The following is a 21,194-nucleotide window of genomic DNA, read 5'->3' as shown; positions in this document are numbered from 1 at the left end:
CTAACAGCTCCACACTTTTTCCTCTCAGGTTACGTGGTCACTCAGCTGGTGACGTCGTACGGTTCAGACGGCCATTCTCTGGCTCTGACCGAGACGGGCGAGGTGTTCAGCTGGGGTGACGGCGATTACGGGAAGCTGGGTCACGGCAACACCGAGCGCCAGAGACGCCCCAAACAGATCGAGGCTCTGCAGGGGGAGGAGGTGGTGCAGGTAAAACATGTACATTGTGTTAAAGTGTCGTACAAACGTGTTGTATTTTTACGAATTTGAACACTTTTTTCCGCGTAGCTGGCATGTGGATTCAAACACTCCGCCGTGGTCACGTCCGACGGGAAGCTCTTCACGTTCGGCAGCGGAGATTCGGGACGCCTGGGTCAAAGGTCTACCTCCAACAAGATGGTTCCGGAGAGGGTCACGGCGCTCGAAGGTCACCACATCGGACAGGCGAGTATCACTATGAAAGAGGCACAGAGCACGTTTCCATAGTAACAGCTCATTCCCTGGGTGTTTATTTAATATTCATGGAACGAGTGTGCAGAGTGTAGAGCGTACGCCTGCTCAAAGGTTCCACGCGATAAACCATATTTATCGTAGCAGCGTTAATTCACATGTTCCACGTTTATTAGATGTACAGCGATATGTACTTGTTTGCATGCAGGTGTCGTGCGGGATTAATCACACCCTGGCTCTGGCATCGGATGGAATGACTCTCTGGGCGTTCGGTGACGGGGATTATGGGAAACTCGGTACCGGCCCCTGTGCGGTCAAGTGCTATCCCCAGGTACTGCTTCTAATCTTATTTCAGCACCCGGTAACGACACCGTTTATTAGTCGAACATATTAAATGTAATAAACTGGACGATTATTAAGTCCGTGCCGCACTGTTCCGGGCTCGCGGATGATTTATTACATGCTAATTATCCGTTTGTTGAGCATCAGGCACAAGCAGGGGATTTTTGTCGACCGAATCGGTCCACATCAGTGGAGTCGTAACGTCTTGTCTCGTGTCTCGTTCCACAGAAAGTGGAGACGTTATGCAATAAAGGCATCAAGAAGGTCGGATGTGGAACTCACTTTTCAGTGGTGCTGGCCAACGACGGACACGTGTACACATTCGGTCAAGGTAAGAGCGAGACGCCAGACAGGTAAAAAAAAAAAATGGCTGCAGATGAAAATAAACAGGTGCAGGCAGCAATCATGTGGGGGCCAAGCACTTTTCCAGAAAGTTATGTTTTTTGTTTCTATAGTAACGTCGCATTTATATGGATGCCGAAAAGAGATTGCAGACAATAAAACGGTGTGTGTGTGTGTGTGTGTGTGATTACAGAACGTCTGATTGGCCTTCCCGACTCCATGCTGAAGAACCACAACCGGCCGCAGGTAGTTCCTGCTCTGGAGGGTGTGTTCGTCGAGGACATCGCTGTGGGATGCGAACACATCCTGGCTTTGTCCAACACTGGGGACGTGTACGCCTGGGGGTGCAACTGTGAGGCTCAGGTACAAACACACACACACACACACACACACATTTATAATGTCACATAGATACAAACATGAGTGACAAATTAAAGGAAAAACCTGTGTGTGTGTGGTGTGTGTGGTGTGTGTGGTGTGTGTGCGTGCGTGCGTGCACAGTTGGGTCTTGGTCACTCAAGTCCAGTGAAGGAGCCTACCCTCGTCACAGCTCTGCAGGCCAAGAACATCAAACAGATCTCAGCTGGACGATGCCACAGTTCTGCATGGACAACACCACCTTTATCCTCTAGGGGCTCAGGTGTGTACACACACACACACACACACACACACACACACACACACACACACACACACACACAAAATTCTTCAAAGTCAGGTTCTGCTGGAGGTGTGAGGGTTCAGTCCACGTTCACATTCACCTAAAAGATGTTCAGTAGGGTTCAGAGCTCTATTGAAGCCCACTCAAGATCTTCCTCTCCAACCCATGGTGCAGGATCTCTGTTTCCTTTTGTGCAAGTCTGTAGACAATTAACTCTGTATAGAATACAGTCTTTCTCACACACACTTCTGTTTACAGGTTCAGCAGGACTCCAGCTGGGTTTGCCTCAGAGCGTTCCTCCACAGTACAACACCCTGAAGGACTGCACTCCCAAAGAGCTCAGCGCTCGCCTACGAGTCCTCCATCACTTCTCTGATCTCATGTATAAGTCCTGGAGACTTCTCAACCTGGACTCCAACAGTCAGGTGTCAACACACACACACACATACACACACAGGAGTATCATTCACTAGTATGGTAAATCAACATGAGGAATAGAGGTGTGGTCAGTAACCCCACCCCTCTTTGTGTCCAGGTTTTATCCTCCCGCTACAGCGCAGGCACAGCAGCCCTCGTACACGGCCACATCCGCGGCCTCCTGTCCCCCAAAGTCAACACTCTGCCCCTAGTGCGCTCTATCGGCCGCACCATGACCCAGGGCAAGACATACGGCCCCCAGATCACCGTGAAGAGAATCTCCAGCAGGTGCGCACACACACACACACACACACACACACACAAGGAGCAAGTGCGAGTATTATTTCAGCTATCAAACACCAGTACATTTCTTATATTATTAGGGGGCGCTCCAGCAAGCCAATTTTCGTGCAGATAGCGAAGCAGGTGGTGAACGTGAACCCGACGGAGCTGCGTCTGCCCTCCAGAGCCTGGAAGGTGAAATTGGTGGGAGAAGGTGCAGACGACGCAGGCGGAGTGTTCGATGACACCGTGACCGAGATGTGCCAGGTTATTTACAGCAGAGATAACACAGTACCTCATACATTCAGCACTCATACCACAGGGTAACTGTAAATGGACAACAAATGAGAAGGAAAAATTATTATTTACTGCTCATACTGTCGTGATCTGTCTTTCTCAGGAGCTACAGTCTGGAGTGGTGGATTTACTTATTCGCACCCCTAACAGTACTGCAGATGTGGGCAGTAATACAGACCGGTATTACACACACACACACACACACACACACACACACACACACAGACTTGTGTGTCCGAGTCCATTTTTTCTCGTTTTCACACATGTATGATTGTCTGTTTTCATGATCCCCATGATGTTCTGATTAGAGATCGACCAATTTATAGTCAAATCACTGACAGCACGTGCTGTTTGTTTTTATGTGCGAGACTGCACGCTGCACGGAGAGCGCTATATTGTATTGTATATAATTTATAATTTTTCTAATTATATAATGATTATATTATATAATTATTATATAATATAATAATAATAGAATTTAAATAATAATATTATTATTTATTATTATCATTACTATATTCATATTTATTTTATTTAGCACATATCATGATTGAGTATTTTTTTTTTTTGTAATAAATACATTTTACGTGGACTTTTTGGTTTTTATTCAGTATCTATTTTAAAAATCGGTTGAGTAATCAGTTATCAGCAAAAATTATCCAATCCAGCTACCGGTATTGGTAAAATTTGGTCGCACTCTAATTCTGATAATGTGTGTGTGTCTGTGTCCCAGGTTCCTCATGAACCCAGCGGCCGTCTCCGATGAGCATATGCTGCAGTTCCGGTTTCTGGGCATCCTGATGGCAGTGGCTATTCGCACCAAAAAGCCTCTGGACCTGCACCTGGCTCCATGGGTGTGGAAACAGCTGTGCTCCATCCCTCTGGGTGGCGCCGACCTGGAAGAAGTGGACCTCCTCACACACCGCTCACTTCAGGACATCCTGAACCCTGACCACAGCAGCATCACAGAGGACAACTTCACTGTGGTGAGACGCTGGACAGCAGTGTGGCTTGTTTACATGATGTTAATCTTTTTACCAATTATAGAGGTGGGCGGAGCTATTTTTGACAGAGTGGATTTCCTGTCTGTAGATGATTCCTCTGGGCTCGTTTGTGGCCCACAGTGCAGACGGGAAGCTGGTCCCAGTGGTTCCCGGGGGCCACAACCTCCCTCTGACCTTCTCCAACAGGGTGGAATACGTGGAACGAGCCCTGGAGTTTCGGCTGCATGAAATGGACAGACAGGTGACGTAATAAACACTGCAGTCTACTGCAATCTGTTTAATTTAGAGACGTATTTTGGAATTGTGTGTGTGTGTGTGTGTGTGTGTGTGTGTGTGTGTGTGTGTGTTAGGTCGCGGCGGTGAGAGAGGGCATGTCTTCCATCATCCCCGTACCGTTGCTCTCTCTGCTCACGGCGCGTCAGGTGGAGCAGCTCGTCTGTGGCCTTCCAGAGGTCTCCGTAGAGATGCTCAAGAAGGTGGTGCGTTATCGTGACATCACTGCCAACCACCAGCTGATTGGCTGGCTCTGGCAAAGCCTGGAGGAGTTCACCAATGAGGAGCGAGTGCTGTTCCTGCGCTTCGTATCCGGGCGCTCCAGGCTGCCGTCCAACCCGGCCGACATCACGCAGAAGTTCCAGATCATCAAAGTGGACCGGGTGAGGGAGCTTGTTTGCTTGTTTGTTTGTTTGTTTGTTTACCAACATCCATTTGATTCATCTCTACAAATAAAGATTAAGCTCAGGTGGGGATTAATTAGTAATGTCTGTGTTATTGTAGTAACACTGCCAGGGTGTGCATTAAAGTATGTCCAGGTGGGGATTAGTCAGGTGTTCCATGCACCTTCCCGAATCCTATCGTGGGATTGGTCCATTTTTCTAGACGTCCACTACTAATCCCTGACTAGATCAAGTTTTCTGAGCTAAACTTAAGTAGAATTTTACCGAATTCACATTATGACGAGTTCTGTGTGAGTTCTGCATTATTACTAATCCCCCACGAGGTCACGTGTTTTCTGGACTCGTATTAAACCCGGTTAAGGATTAGTCCTTTTCTGGACTTCACATGAAGCTAACTGGATTATTTCGTGTACTTGGAAAAATCTTGTTAACCTGGAACAGATTTCTGAACATTTCTGAATACACACAGGGGATTAGTCCAATTTCTTTCCTCTGGATGAAAAAATATATTAGGAGTAGGAGATTTTCTGGCGCTAGATGTGGAATAACACAGCTCCTGTACTGACATTAAGCCTTATTACAGATTAGTATGGTATTTCTGGATTTGAGTCATGTTTAATTAGTGCTAGGTCTTCCTCTGAACCGACTCGGCTTAATCCCAGCTGGAGTTGGGTAATGGTTAAGGACAGGTTGTTAAGTAAATTCGTTTTTTTCAGCTTTATCATACACAGCTGGGGGTCACTTTGGGTTTAAAGACTCACAATAACTGTGTTTGGGGATTAGTAGGTTTCCTATACATTCATTTATCTTTATTTACAGTGACTTACAAGTTTTCTGGAGCAGGTAGGTAGGTAGAAGGTTCTAGACTTGAATGAAACTTAGTTGGGGGTTGGTGGGATATTTCTGGATTCACATTGTGCTTATTTTGGGATTAGTAGTTTGCTGGAGTTTGTTGGAATTCCAACCTCTAACTATGTAGGTCATTTTTTTAAAGTGTATATTAGTGGGCTTTTCTGCACTCACATTAAACCTACTTGGAGATTAGACGCTCTACTACATGCAGATTAAGCCGATTTTGGAATACATTTTTCCAGCCACAGATTAAACCTCACTGGGGGCTACTATGGTCTTCTTGACTTAGAGGTTCCTTCAATATAAAAAGACTTTTTTTTTGGTTTATTTCCCCTGCAGCCTATGAACGGTCTTCCCACAGCCCAGACGTGTTTCTTCCAGCTGCGTCTGCCTCCCTACACCAGCCAGGCCATGCTCGCCGAGCGTCTGCGCTACTCCATCCACAACTGTCCTTCCATAGACATGGACAACTACATGCTGTCACGCAACACGGAACCGGCGGACGGATCCGACACCGAATACTGAACACACTCTCATTACAGGCTCCGCTACATTACGAGGACCGGGTAGAATCCTCCAGTCAACATTCTTCCTTTCTGCTGTGATCCACAGATCTCTCACTCCACTCGTCCACTCTGGGGAGCACTGAAGTGATCCATGGCTGTCTAATGTATTTCATTTATTCAAGTTTTGGCACTTCCCTTTAAAATTAAAGGGGCGGTATGTAAAAATTAAAGTCTTTCAAGAGCACTTTGTGTTTTAGGTGGACAGTAGGAGAGATGCACAAGCAGTCAAGCAGTGGAACCGGATTCTTTCAACAAGAACTTTCTACCTGCTTAGCTCCGCCCCATAGAAAGGCTTCTCTCATCACAAACTGCACCTTTAAATAAAACAATACAAAATATTTAACACTAAAACCATTTAAATGCTAGAGGTCATTTCAAACCAGACAAACTGGGAAAACACAAACGAGGCATCGGTTCAGCTTCTTCTACACCAACGTGCTGAACATCACCCAGGACACGCCCGGAAAACCGCTCCTCAATTTATTTTATCTTGAATGTAATACTTGCAAAAACCCCACACACATTATGCACGGATATTTATTTGCCAAATAGTGTCCCTCGACTCCGTGATCTATCCCCCGAACGAATGTTTTATATTTATTTCATTTTTTTTTCCCGTTTGTTCGTGAATACGTGTGAAAATCCATAGCGTGTGTGTGTGTGTGTGTGTGTGTGTGAAGTTTGTTTTTCTCCTTCAGGAAGACGTGTGTATCAGCCATGTGTACAGGTCCTGATCGCTGTGGTGTGACGTGTGGACGGATTTTTTCCTCCGCTTGTCCACGGAGGCTCCTGATACTACTGTGTGTCGTGGTTTACATTAACGCTAATTTATTCGGTTTGTTTTGTAACGAGAGCGAGACATCAGGTTGTGCTCAGTCAGACCTTTATGCATCGCCTTCAGTACGTAAAAAACCCAATGAAACACTGAATATTAAAAGGATTTAGAGCTGCTCTATCACTATCGTTTGGGTTTTTTTATCCATCAGAATTCTTTCCACCTAAACCCATAGCAGGAGCTCTGAAAACATTTAGAAGCCACACCCACTTAAAAAACACAATGCAGAAGCCACACCCACTTCACAAAATCAATACAGAAACCACACCTACTAAAAAAACAACAATGCAGAAGCCAAACTTACTTCTTAAAATCAATGCAGAAGCCCACCTTCTCAAATAGGGAGAAATAAAAGCCACAACTCCACAAAAACTGCTGCAGAAGCCACACATCCTTTTCAAAAACATACAGAGCCACACCTCCACAAAAACTGCTGCAGAAGCCACACCCACTTCACAAAATCAATACAGAAACCACACCTACTAAAAACAACAATGCAGAAGCCACACCTTTTCAAAACATACAGAGCCACACCTCCACAAAAACTGCTGCAGAAGCCACACACCCTTTTCAAAAACATACAGAGCCACACCTCCACAAAAACTGCTGCAGAAGCCACACCTATTTCTCAAAAACAGATACAGAAGACACCTTTTTTAAAAACAAATATGAAGCCACACCTCCTTCTCAAAATTAGAAGCCACACCTCCACAAAAACTGCTGCAAAAACACACCCCCTTCTTAAAAACAGACACTGAGGCCACACCTTTTAAAAAACAGACAGTTACTGAAATCACACAAGCTCAGACAACAGATACAGAAGCCACACCCACTTTTCAAAAACAGATACAGAGAAACACCTCCTTTACTAAAACACAGAATCCACACCTTCCTCACAAAAACATACAGCATTTGCAGAGCTCCGAGAACATGTTCAGAAACTTTCAGATCTCACAGTCCAGACTGAAGTGTGAAGTGTGTTTTTCAGAATGATCTAATCCATAATGTTATAATTGGTTGCCCCTGAGCAGGAGTGATTCAGCACCATGGACAAGTCTTAGTCCACAGGTGAAATGATGAGTAAGTGAAGAGAGGAGATTCTGCTGAAGTGCAGGTAAACATCATCTCCGTCTCGCACTCAGGGATTTGATTAGTCGAGGCGTCTCACTTTCCTGCCCGAGATCTCACGGTTGTGATAAATCCCTCGGCCGCAGTCGGGGCGAGAAGTGACGGCCGTAATCAGTTTCTCTGACTCTCAGCTCCGAGTTTGAGAGTTAGCTGAAGCCCTTCATCTGATCGCCGAGAGATTAAACGATTGCACAGCGTAAAGACGGCGAGAGAAGAAAGAGACGGCCTCTTCAAAAATCACACGCCATTGCGGTGTAGATGAATCTTCTCTCACGTCGAGAGTTGATCTGAAGAGCCTCAATTACATCTCGGGAGGCGACTCGGACGCTTAAAATGTCACTGACGTCAAATATCGCCTCTTAGTTTAATCGTTGTTTGGTTGTCATAGTGACGTCTGTGAAGTGTCTCACTGTATGATGTGAAAGTGGACATGCTTGTATATGAGGTGGTTTTAAAATGTTTCAAGATTAGCTCTGTTTACAAGAAAGATCTATTTATCTTCAGTCCAGTCCAATACAGAGCTCTCAGTGTTCTTTCCACCTTCCATGTGTTCCGGAAGTCTACTTTTTAAAAAGTGTCAAGCACCTTCTGCGATTTTCACTGGATCTCCACAATGGTGTCAAAAACGCCGAGCTCTGAGCTGGATCTTAATCTCCGGGAAGATGGTGAAGTCTGCAGGAGCCAAATCTGGCAAGTAGGGTGGGTGCAGAATGAAGATCATGTAGTTTCTGGTGAGAAACTCACGTGTGAGAGGGTGCATATGTGGTCAGGATAGCAGAAGTGGTAACGTCTGTGGTCAGAACAGCACCAGTTGTACAGCTCACGATGTCTTTTTGCACACTGACTTTTGAAGGCCAGTGCTTCCTGTGACTGTGCGTGTAGCCACCTGTGTGTGTGCTGCCATCTGTTGGGGTGTTACGAAAATACGCTCAAGAATATTTAATACCATCTCATACCTCACACACGTTTCGTGACCTGAAAATTAGCACCCCCCAAAACAATGTGTCCAATCTAGACCATGACACATGCTGGATATGTTTCAGATCTCAGTTCATTTCAATACCCACAAAGTCGGAGAGAAATCGGTGTCACACATAAAGGGGAACAAAAAGGCGAGAAGGAACGAGCCTGTGCCACTTTTGTATGTGCCGTCTAAATGCATCCAGAGCAACAGCCTGCGTTATGTGCTGAAATAGCAGTCGTGACACACATTTTCCACATTTCCCAACACGTAACCTTATTAGGCACCTGTTTTATTTGTGTACGGTTCGCGCTGTAGTCAGCAGGTTCGCAGCTGCTCCTGACTCGGACCCGTCTTCAGCCTCGCCGCCAGTTTTAGAGCTTCATTCATCACGACTCGATGCGCTACAGAATTAGAAAAAGCATCTGAGAAAGTCAGAGAGAACACGACCGATACTGACGCTAACGAAGGAAACGCAGGAATCATTGTAGGATTTCATAGGTTTTTGGTTTTACGGATTTCCCTTCAGGAATGTGCACCAAAAATACTTCAGTGATAAACACATTTGAGGATATTTCTTTGGTGATTGGCCGGTGTCCTTCAAGGTTCTTTGGTTGTTCCTTAATGGTCCGTAGGACCTACAACAGTGTGCTGCGCTTTTAACAAAGACTTAGTACCCGGATCAATTGCGTCATTAAGAATAAAAATGCTCTGACGTATAACACAATTCTCCAAAAACACCCTTGTAGGTAATGGATCTCCACAAAGTGTAGAGGAACATCTTACCAGAGGACTGGAGCTTATTATAACAGAAAATGGGGACAATTGCACTATAATCAGAGCTGCTGCGCTAAAAGATTTATCAACATGTTCTACCCAATCAGACTCTCTCAGTTTCACCAGCACCAATCACAGGATCATTGATCTTCCCCTGAAATCACAGTGTGTATGATCACTACACGCTACACACACTTGCGAGCTCCTGCTGGTGTTTTAATGCTTGGTTTTAAACTCGCCGCTGAAGGAAGCTGACTGTCTGCTGCAGCAGTTTATGACTGGATCATTACGCAATGCTTCGGGGAGTTCGCTCTGCGTAACGCCTACCGCTTTCTCGCTGTTGAGATGATTAGATGCCGCTCCATCAGCCCGCCACGTCTCCGCTCTACTGTACAATACACTCCATCTGGCTTTGTGGCCTGCAGTCGAAAACTCACACCTCATGAATAATTCAGAGCTGCGGGAGTTTACAGGCTGAGTGACGGATGCAGGGATGCCTCTCGGTGCCACAAGGGGGCAGTGTGGCACTGTTAATCTGTTTCTTTGCTACACAAATACAGATACGAGGCTCATCTGAAATTATACTGTTTAACAGATAAGCGACAATACAGACACTACAGAGAGCAGGGAAGGAGACTCCAGAGCAAGCAAGATGGAGGACGAAAAATACGACACTATATCGATAAAAGTTTGTGGCATTTAGCAGACACCTGCATCCAGAGCGACTTACAATGATCACATGTATACAACTAAGCAGCTGAAGGTTAAGGGCTCTTTATAAAGGGCCCCAATGGCAGCTTGGTGTTGCTGGGATTTAATCTCACAACCTTCCGACATTTCAATCTTATGAACATTTGACCAATAGTTGGGTTTGTGCTGATTTCTGAGCATCACATTCCTTTATAATGAGCTCCACTCTGCTGGGAAGATGTTCCACATTCATCATGTTCAATGGGGTTGGAGGTCTATAGCAGGAGATCTTCCACTCCGACCCATGTAAAGCAGATCTTCATGGAGCTGGCTTTGTGCACAGGGGTCTTGCCATGCTGGAACAAGCTGAAAAATGTCATGCTACAGCATCCAAAGCCGTCTTATAAAAGTCATAGTGCAATGATTTCTCAAACATGAAACATTATGGGTTCTGTAGCAGATCCATGGTCCGAAAAAACCAGGACAGGAAGAGCTTTTACTACTGAGAACAGATACTCAGAGACTTCAAATATAATATCTTGTTTTTTTCTTTAAAGCCACGGCACATTAATTACGTGATGTCATTGTTCAGCTGAGGTCAAACCTCACACTCCCACACAATGCAATGTTGATTCATATTTATAATTTTAAACATTATTACCATATTTGATGATACAACTCAAAAAATTGATTCAGTAGCTTCTGATGGAAATGTGACTCTGAACTTTGTACAAAACTTGCCGTAGGTCTGGAGTTCATTACTGAATAATGAGACAATTGAATGGTAATTATGGAATTATTCCATGCGCTGACTTGTTTATTCACCAGTTTAGTCATAACAATCAGTATAAACTGATACTTTGGTCTGTAATTTTATATTTTTTCATCGTGATGTTACACGAAAATTATGAAAAAAATACCGATACATGCGCTTACTAGCAGCTAGCATAATGCTAATATGCCTGAGGATGCTGGAACAACATCAGTGTGTAATAATAAAAATATTTATCCGACGTTAACAATTACATATATTTAGTTCATATTTTACTTCTTTTCCTAAAAACTGCTGAGACGTGATTTCAGTGGCCTAAATAACAGGTTTGAGGAATTCTGGGAATGAAAACTACGGCCAGGTGCACATTTTTCTGCACGGACGGTTTGCTGATGCAGCTCGTTCTTGTCGTCCGTGTTATTTTTCTCTCGCACGAAACAGGGTGAGGGAAGCGAGCATTCTCATGTCGTCTCATCTCATCTCGTCTCAGTTTCGGCTCACCTCAGCCCTCCAGATCTGGAGCTTAATCCGTGTTGAAATTATGAGCGTGATGGAATCCCTGTCAGGAGAAACATCTTACTGAGGAACCTTTTCCATTCCAGTCCAGTAAAAACACACCGCACTGTTTAAAGATTTTTTTATGATGAATGAAATTGCTGCTTTTTTATCCATTTATTTCGAGTGAATAAAGAAGAGATGTAATGTTACAGTGGGTGCCAATATTTTATTTGTTATTTTTATAGGAAACAGAAATAAAAAAGAAGCATTGTTTTTATATTATTAAAAAAACGATTGGAGAAGCCAATTCACTGAGCAGGAACGGACGCAGTAATAATAATAATAATAATAATAATAATAATAATAATAATAATAATAATAATAATAATAATAATATGGTCGTCTGATCCACAGATATACACTTGGGTAAAATGTATGTATTTTTTGGTCAATAAAAATAATAAATAAATAAAATAAGTAATAAAAATCTTTTGTTAAAAAAAAAAAATCTAACTTTAATAGAACATGTTTTATTGAAAATAAAAAATTTCCATCTGCATCGCGTTGTTTTTTTTTTTGTTAGCATTTCTGAGCATCAATTATAATCTGTGTGATTTTTGTTTTTCAGATTTTTGTGTGTAAATATTTAACCAACACAATTATCAAGGGAAAATATATATATAATTTATTTACTATTTTGTTTCTCAGACTTAACACTGTCCATATAAACCATTTAAAATCTGCATTTTCTTGTTGCCTAGCAACAACATCCTTGTGTTAGCCTATTGCAGTCTAGAGTTCAGATTTCCACACATCTGTTGTTAATTTCCACAGTCACAGCTCAGAAATGTGGCAGAAAAAAATCATAAATATCAAAAATCAAAACAAAATCATCCAAAACAGTTAAAGTGTGTGTGAAGGACAACTTACTGAAATCCAGCCTTGTCAACCACAGCTCCAGGAATATGTGCTTTACATGCTTTGGGCTGGAGTGGAAGATCTTAAGTGGCCTGCTGTAGTGCTCTGATGCCCTTGTAGCTAAATGAGACAAATTTCCTCTACAGTCCAAAATCTAGTGGAACATCTTCCCAGAAGAGTGGAGCTCATTATTACAGCAACTGGAGACTTAATGCCTAATTAGATGTTTAGAAAGCACATGACAAACTTATGGTCAGGTGTCCACAACATTTTGTCCATATAGAGTGCATATATAGAGCATGCTGACCGGCCAGTATGTTTCTGATCTCAGTGTCTGAACTATGTTATAGGATTTACTGTTACATGACCAGACTAAAATAGACAACCAGAACTGAGCTGCTGAGATCTACAGGTCCAGAGAAAGACAATGCAGAAGCCGGGCATTTTAGCCGACTTTGGAGCTCTACCTCAGGGTAAAATGTCACCTCAGGCACTGCTTTGGAGCTTATTATGTTTTAAACCTTCACTTTTCACTGAATATGTTTACACAATTCAATCTTTTGGTGGATTCATGCATTTATTTATGATTTATTTATTTATATTAAGAAATGATAAACATTTTATTTACATTATGAAATCTCTGTTCATCCATTTTTAATTGTTCATTTTATACAGACAAAAATCGCTGCAGTGTTAATGATTAAAAAATTGAAATATTTTGTTCAGAATCAAATTGAATTGAAAAGGAAATTGATTGTGATCGAAGTGCACCAACTGTTTAAAAAATGGGTTTAGTGTGGAGTGGAGGATGGAATGATACGAAACGATATTATATTAGAATATAAAGTGCTGTTTTTTTTTGTTTGTTTGTTTTTGTTTTTTTCTAGCAGCACTCCTGCTTGGGCCAGAATTCACCAAAAATAAACCTTGTTGAAAAATCCATCTAATCTCCTTTATTGAAAAGCATAAAATAAACCTGGACCCAATGCTGAGCCTTGAGGGACTCAATCATCTAATTATCCCAGATCGCTTTTATTCTCCTAAGTATGTTCGGTCTGTAGGGGTCTGAATCCCCCCAAACCCCACCTGTAATCTTGGAGAAGCAATCCCAGATGTACAGGCAACATGTGATGGAGGTTCCTTGATCGCATCAGTGTCACTGCTCTGCAATCTCAGAAAAGCTCAGATTTTTAGGATCAAGGTCAAATCCTTCGTCACAGACCTGTACCTTTATTTCAGCAAAATACCAGAGCCTGATTTTCTACAATGTTGTTTAAGCTCAACACATCATCTGGGTTCCCGCGTAAAATTGTAATTTAATACGTTTTTAAAATATTTAAATACAACAGAAAAAATCACAACAAAGTTTTGTTTCATGTTGTTGTTTCTATAAATTTGTTTACTTTCTTACATTAATCTGAGAACTATTATATATTATTATATTTACTATATATTATTATATACTATTCTTTTCTATTCTGATATCTTAATTAGTTTGTCATATATATATATATATATATATATATATATATATATATATATATATATATATATATATATAAACTAATAAAGATGTCAAAATAGAATATATAAAATACAAATTTTCCGGTTTTCAAGCATTTCTTTTATTTACATTATTAAAATTATGTATTAAATTATTATTATTATTAATAAATTGTTTGCCCTTTAGTATAATTTTGGAGAAGACATCTAGCAACTTTAAAATAAACATCAAACATGATTGTTACTTTCTCTCTTAAATGCGCTCGATCCCGATCTGTTATCAGAGCCGATGTCAGCGTTTTAAATGAAGCAAGAACTGAAAAAATTTAAATTCAGCTTTTTCTGGAATTAAAAAAGGCAGAAAAGCTGCTAATTGCTAAACCATTTCAGTCCCTGCAGGCTTTTAAGATACGAAACTGTCAGATGATGGTGATTCATGTAGATCAGACATACAGCAATGTTTTCTCTGCTGCTGTTTCACATCCCTGGCCTTGCTCTTTCTCTCTCACACACACACACACACACCCTGTGTGTAGGCCTGCTTTGATGTTACGGCCTGATACGGGAAAAAGGAAAAATAAAGTCCATATAAAAATCTGTGTAATACGAAGCCTTTTCTCAGGTATAAAATCCTCCGCTTTGAACATAATCAGCGTGTGTTTGACCAAAGTGATGACAGATTGTCTAAATCTCTGTGACCTATAACAAACAAACACACACACACACACACACACACACACACACACACACACACACACACACACACACACACACTTTATCTCTTCAGTTATTGAACTGGTATACAAGGTGGTATCAACACATACATAGTATTTTTATATGGAATAAAAAAGTTTCAAGACTAGTTTTGTAACACGCCAACAGATGGCAGCACAAGGCTGCATGCACAGTCACAAGGTGCACCGACCTTCATAAGTCAGTGAGCCAAAAGACATTATCCTGTGTACATCGGGAGCCGTGCAAACCTACACTGTTTGGCATCAGTAAGTTCCTTGCATCTGTCTAAATTTCCTTTGTGTGTGTGTGTGTGTGTGTGTGTGTGTGTGTGTGTGTGTGTGCCATAACTATAATTCCTATTTTTATTCTCAAAGCAGATGGAGGAGTGCGTACAGAGTGTGTACCCAGTCACTTTTCGGTACATTGGGAACAAACTGGATTTCTTTTCCTGTAAATTCCTGCTCTCTGAATTAACGGATAAAAAAAAAGAGAAAAGGAAAAGACAGCGAGTTCATCAGTTTTTACGTGGAAATGTTTGCGATACGAAGGCTGAGAGACTGCGGGTAAACTGCGATCGATGTGAGAAAGTTTGTACCGTGTGGATAAAACAGAATGTAATGCAATACACAAGACAAGTGAACTGAGAAGAGAAGAAATGTAGCATGAAATCGAAATAGATGAAAAAACAGATGAATAAAGTGGCATGAGATTTTATGGAAGACAATAAAGATGAACAGAATGGACAAATGTAGAATTCAGAGTCTCATAGACATAAATGATGAGACCTGGACAGAACAGAATAAAGGAGAAGAACAGAACTGAAGACTTTAGAATATGGGTGAATAAATCCTGCATGGAATCAAAAACATTAGAGAAGAGTAGCGTGGAATAAAGGTGTCTAGAATAGAATAGAATTCAGAAATATGAAGTGTAATGGAATGAAATGGAGTATAATGCAGTAAAGCGACAGTAAAACAATAAAATACTAAATATTTTCAATTATGATGCCAATCACATAGAATACACATAGAATAGACTAGAGTAGACTAGACTAGAATAAAATAGAATAGAATAGAATAGAATAGAATAGAGTAGAGTAGAGTAGAGTAGAGTAAAATAGAGTAGAGTAGAGTAGAGTAGAGTAGAGTAAAGTAGAATAGAGTAGAGTAGAGTAGAGTAGAATAGAAACACTGGGATTATAACAGTAACAGGAAGCAGTACAGAGCAAAAACAAAACCGAGACTATAGTAAAGTCTAGTATAGTAGCTATAAAAGAAAAAGGGAAATAAGAAAATAACAGGAAATTGAATAAAAATGAAATATGATTATCAACTTGAAATTAAATTTGGTAAAAGTAAATACATAACACAAAGATTTAAATAAAACTCAATAGAGAGCATCAACTAAAGTTAAATAAAACCACAGCAAGAAAATTAAGGACACAACATATAACTGAAAAGCAGGAGATAGAATAGAATGAGAGGAAGTAGAATAGAATTAAAAATAACAGGAAGTAGAATAGAATAGAATAGAATAGAATAGAATAGAATAGAATAGAATAGAATAGAATAACAGGAGGTAGAATAGAATAGAATAGAATAACAGGAAGTACAGTAGAATAGAATAGAATAAAATAGCAGGAAGTAGAATAGAATAGAATAGAATAGATTAGAATAGAATAACAGGAAGTAGAATAAAATAGAATAGAATAGTATAGAATAGAATAGAATAAAATAGCAGGAAGTAGAGTAGAATAGAATTAAAAATAACAGGAAGTAGAACAGAATAGAATAGAATAAAATAGCAGGAAGTAGAATAGAATAGAATAGATTAGAATAGAATAACAGGAATAGAATAGAATAGAATAGAATAGAATAGAATGAATAGAATAACAGGAGGTAGAACAGAATAGAATAGAATAGAATAGAATAGAATAGAACAGAATAGAATAGAACAGAATAGCAGGAGGCAGAATAGAACAGAACAGAACAGAACAGAATAGAATAACAGGAGGTAGAATAGAATAGAATAGAATAGAATAACAGGAAGTAGAATAGAATAGAATAGAATAGAACAGAATAGAATAGAATAGATAGAATAGAATAGAACAGAATAGAATAGAACAGAATAGAATAACAGGAGGCAGAATAGAATAGAATAGAATGAATAGAATAGAATAGAATAGAATAACAGGAGTAGAATAGAATAGAATAGAATAGAATAGAATAGAATAGAATAGAATAACAGGAGGTAGAATAGAATAGAATAGAATAGAATAGAATAACAGGAAGTACAGTAGAATAGAACAGAATAGAATAGAACAGAATAGAATAGAATAGAATAGATTAGAATAGAATAGAACAGAACAGAACAGAATAGAATAGAATAGAATAGAATAGTATAGAATAGAATAGAATAAAATAGCAGGAAGTAGAGTAGAATAGAATACCAGAAAATAGAACAGAATAAGATAACAGGAAAAATAGAATAGAACAGAATAGAATAGAATAGAATGAAATAAGATAACAGGAAATAGAATAGAACAAAATAAAGTTGAATATAACAGGAATAGAATTAAATAGAACAGTATGATAAAGAACAGGAAGTAGAATAAAACAGCATTAACTTTATCAGTCCTCAGCAGATGTTCAGCAAATTCCAGTGGAGGAGGAGAAACAACTTCAACACTAAATCAACAAACCAGTAAAAAATAATAACAACGCAGTGTGTGTGTGTGTGTGTGTGTGTGTGTGTGTGTGTGTGTGTGTGTGTGTGTGTGGAGACTCCCCGCCCGGTTCTGCCCCCCACCCCTCCAGCTCAGTTCTCCTGGATGGAAGGATGTTACGGATGAACAGATGAGTCATTTTGTAGTTATTAATAGCGCTGTTCTTTCTGCTGCCTCAGCGCCGTGCGTTCACTCCGATTCTGACTCCATTACAAGTTTATACAAAATAATAACAATAAAAAACACGTCATGTCCAAACTGGACCACTGAACGACCACCGAGGGTGAAGATCTGCGTGATATTACAGAGGTGGAGTTTTATTTCTCCTCGTCTAGTTGACAGCCTCAGTGTCCGAGTCAGACGGCCTTCAGGCTGCACGTAATGGAACACAGCTCTGAAACTCCAGACTCTTTCCATAAACATCAAACAAACACAAAATATCACTAGCTGTGTTTCCGTTTCACGTGGACCGTCCTGTAGGCACTGCCCGGTGAATGAGCCGTTACCATAGAAACCATATAGTAATATAAAGCTGGGATTGGCTGCTTCTATAAAAATATTTTTAACAAAACCTTCTGACCAATCAGAGTCAAGAATTTCAACGTTTTTTTTTTCCACTCTGGTGTGGATCTCTCAGCACACACGCAATTGCATAGGATGAAGGTAGGATGAAATTTCCCCTTAGAACTAGGAGACCCAAACCTGCTCCAGCAAGACCAAGCTCCTGTGCACAAATCCAGTGCCATGAAGAAGAAGATGTGCTTTTTCAATGAGTTGGAGTGGAAGATCTCCCGCTGTAGATCTCCAACCCTGAACATGATGAAGGTGAACTCTGACTGCACCCCAGGCCTCCTCACCTCACCCACATCAGTACCTGACTTCACTGACACCCCCTACTGCTGAATGAGGATCTGGTGGAACTTCTTCCCAGAAAAGTGGAGGTCACATTATGGGGATGAAATATGGAATGTGGTGCTCAAAAAGCATCTTAGAGTTTTATATCTAAATATATATCGTATCTCATCTAAGCTTCGTCCGCTCTTCTGGTAAATCAGAGGAATAAAAGTGATGCCGTGAGGGACCCGGGTCCCGGTTCTGCCTCTTTATCTGAACCCGCAGCTTCCTGCATGCAAATATTTGAAGAAAGCAGCTGCGCATCTGACGCATAAATCAGAGCAGAGACGCGGCGATAAACACACGGCAGCCTGACCGCCAGGGGTTCAGCACTTTCCTTCTGATCACAGCAAACGTGCTTTGAATGCCAACGCTCAGGGGTTGAGGCAGTGTGTGTGTGTGTGTGTGTGTGTGTGTCACACTTCACACTGCAGCACTGTTACCTCACTCGACCCTGCAGCATTCTCAAAGTTTTAGTCCCCTGATGCCTGATGTGATATTCTGGTGTGTGTGTGTGTGTGTGTGTGTGTGTGTGTGTGTGTGTGTGTGTGTGTGTGTGTGTGTGCCATAGATCTCATGCAAAATAAGAAGCAGGTTGTGTGGATTAGAGAAAACAAAACAGCAAAACAGTTAAATAATCACACATTTGCATTCGTTTTCATCCTCACACCAGTACACACATTTCTTCCTCTCTTCCTCCCAGCTCTATCCATCCCTGCACATCTCTATACTCTTCCTTCATCCCTTTCTCCTTCCTTCTTTCTGCTATATTCTCCTTACCTTTCATCCTCTTCTTCCTCCGTTTCTTCCTTCCTTTTATCTTTTTCTTCCTTCCTTTTATCTTTTTCTTCCTTCCTTTCACCCTTTCATCTTTTCCTTCTTTCTGCATTTTATCTTTACCATTCTCTCTTCCCTTCCTTTCATCCTTTTCTTCGATTTATCTTATTCTTATCTCCCTCTTTCCTTTCTGCTTCTCCTTCCATCTTTTATATTCTTCTTTCCATTCCATACTATTCTTCCTCCTTTCTTCCATCGATCCATAATTTTTCATCTACAGTATATACATTCTTTTATTCCTTCCATCTTCTTTTAATTTAATCTATATTACTCCATCCTTCATTCTTCCATTCTTCCTGCCATCTTTTCCTTTCTTTTATCTATACCTATTCTATCTTTTCTTCATTCTATCATCTGTGTTCTTCCTTCCATCTATCCATCTCCTTCTTTCTTTCCTTTTGAAATTTTAACTTTATTGTACTTTCTTTCGTCTTCAAGTCCAGTGCCCATTTTCTTTTTTTGTTGTATTCTCTCTCTTCCATCCATCCATCTCTCTCTCTCTCTCTCTCTCTCTCTCTCTCTCTCTCTCTCTCTCTCTCTCTCTCTCTGATGATCACACTTGAAGGAACATGAAGCTCGTCTGTGTGGTGATAAACTCTCAGATCATGTGATGAACTGAAGTGCTGTTTCCTCCACAGTCGCCATTTTAACTGGCAAGTGCACATGTGTGTGTGTGTATGTGTGTGTGTGTGTGTGTGTGTGTGTGTGTGTGTGTAAATGTAATTTAAAACCCTACATGTTTTTAAAGCTGTAATATTAGATTATGTCTCTTCTGAAACCAAATTTTAATACCAGTTTAATCCGGATAGATGAAGAGTTCAGATCCGTGACCACTGTACACACACACACACACACACACACACACACACACACACTCCGGTTGGCAGTGAAAAACACACACACAAAGAGAGGAAAAAAATCTGTTCGCTGCCTTTTGAAAATAAATACCATCCTTAGTGTGTGTGTGTGTGTGTGTGTGTGTGTGTGTGTGTGTGTGTGTGTGTGTTTGCTTCTGTTCCTTTGACTGCTTCCATTGCTGATCACAACCTCTTCCTTTCTTCATTTCTTTTTCTTCCTCTATTCCCTTCATCCTTTCTCTTCAGACGCCTGTTTTAATGAAACCATACTCTTTTTGTACACTTTATTCTCTTGAACGATCTTTTCGCAGTTCGTAGGATTGAAGCTTCCGTGCGCTTGTTGAAGTTTGTGTGAATCGTGTTGGTATTCGGTACAAAATGGCCGCCCATACACATGTTCAGGGCTTAATATTTCCCACATTCATACGGTTTTGTATTCTTCAGATGGATAGAAGTGATAAAGTAAAAGAGCTGCTTTGCTCACAAACCCTTTAAAATAATCATAAAACCTCCTTTAAAAACTGAACTGTATGTTGGTGATCAGTTGATACACCAAGCGCCAATCAGAACACGTGTAAAACAGAGACTCGCTGCGTGTTTCACCAGTTACGTTTTGATCCTCGTTAATAAAAAGGAACGACTGAAAATGTAGTTGAGTAAAAAGTTAAATATTTGACTTTTAGATGTGGTGAAGTTTCAGTAAAAATCTCCCCAAATGGAAACACTTGGGATGAAATTACATTTACTTCCTTACTGTCCACAAGATTACAGACAAACATTAATCAGAGCACACACATAAAAAAAACTTGAGGGGACAAAAAAAAAATCTCTTTGTTCCTTGAAAATCTTTTCTCCTCCAGACACAACAACCGAACAAAAAGCTGCGTGATGCGCCGACAATGAAACCCACTTTAGTCATTCCTGGCCTGCAATTAGATCTCAGCGACCTTCTGATTGTGCATCGACCTTGGGAAATTATGGCCGCCATCACAGACAGACGAAAAAAAAAGCCCATTTATTCTATTCTTTCTCTTTTTCTAGCTCCTTTGAGCAAATTGTAGAAAATTAGCGGCTAATCAGAGGACGCCTACCTGGCTCTGAGATGTTGCCATGAGAGTGAATGGGAACTAAAATAGCAGCTGTGGTGAGAGAAAAACAGGACGGTACGACGGAT

At 40.8% G+C, this 21,194-nt stretch overlaps 1 protein-coding gene across 1 annotated transcript in view; it reads left to right on the top strand.

Moving 5' to 3' along the window:
• Positions 1-6,228, top strand: part of LOC124397613 (probable E3 ubiquitin-protein ligase HERC1) — a 45,822-nt gene extending 39,594 nt beyond the window's left edge. The window contains 14 exon segments of the mRNA XM_046867178.1: positions 29-210; positions 289-444; positions 659-781; positions 1,021-1,123; positions 1,328-1,497; positions 1,636-1,774; positions 2,054-2,220; positions 2,331-2,500; positions 2,596-2,761; positions 2,895-2,971; positions 3,525-3,777; positions 3,884-4,036; positions 4,146-4,451; positions 5,664-6,228. Of these exon segments, the coding sequence (XP_046723134.1) occupies positions 29-210; positions 289-444; positions 659-781; positions 1,021-1,123; positions 1,328-1,497; positions 1,636-1,774; positions 2,054-2,220; positions 2,331-2,500; positions 2,596-2,761; positions 2,895-2,971; positions 3,525-3,777; positions 3,884-4,036; positions 4,146-4,451; positions 5,664-5,849 (2,351 nt within the window). The 3' untranslated portion in view covers positions 5,850-6,228.
• The last annotated feature ends 14,966 nt before the right edge of the window (positions 6,229-21,194 follow it).

Source organism: Silurus meridionalis, chromosome 15, assembly GCF_014805685.1.
Source record: "Silurus meridionalis isolate SWU-2019-XX chromosome 15, ASM1480568v1, whole genome shotgun sequence".
Classification (NCBI taxonomy): domain Eukaryota; kingdom Metazoa; phylum Chordata; class Actinopteri; order Siluriformes; family Siluridae; genus Silurus; species Silurus meridionalis.
Note: the sequence above shows the minus strand (reverse complement) of the source record. Positions and strands in the feature narration are given on the sequence as shown.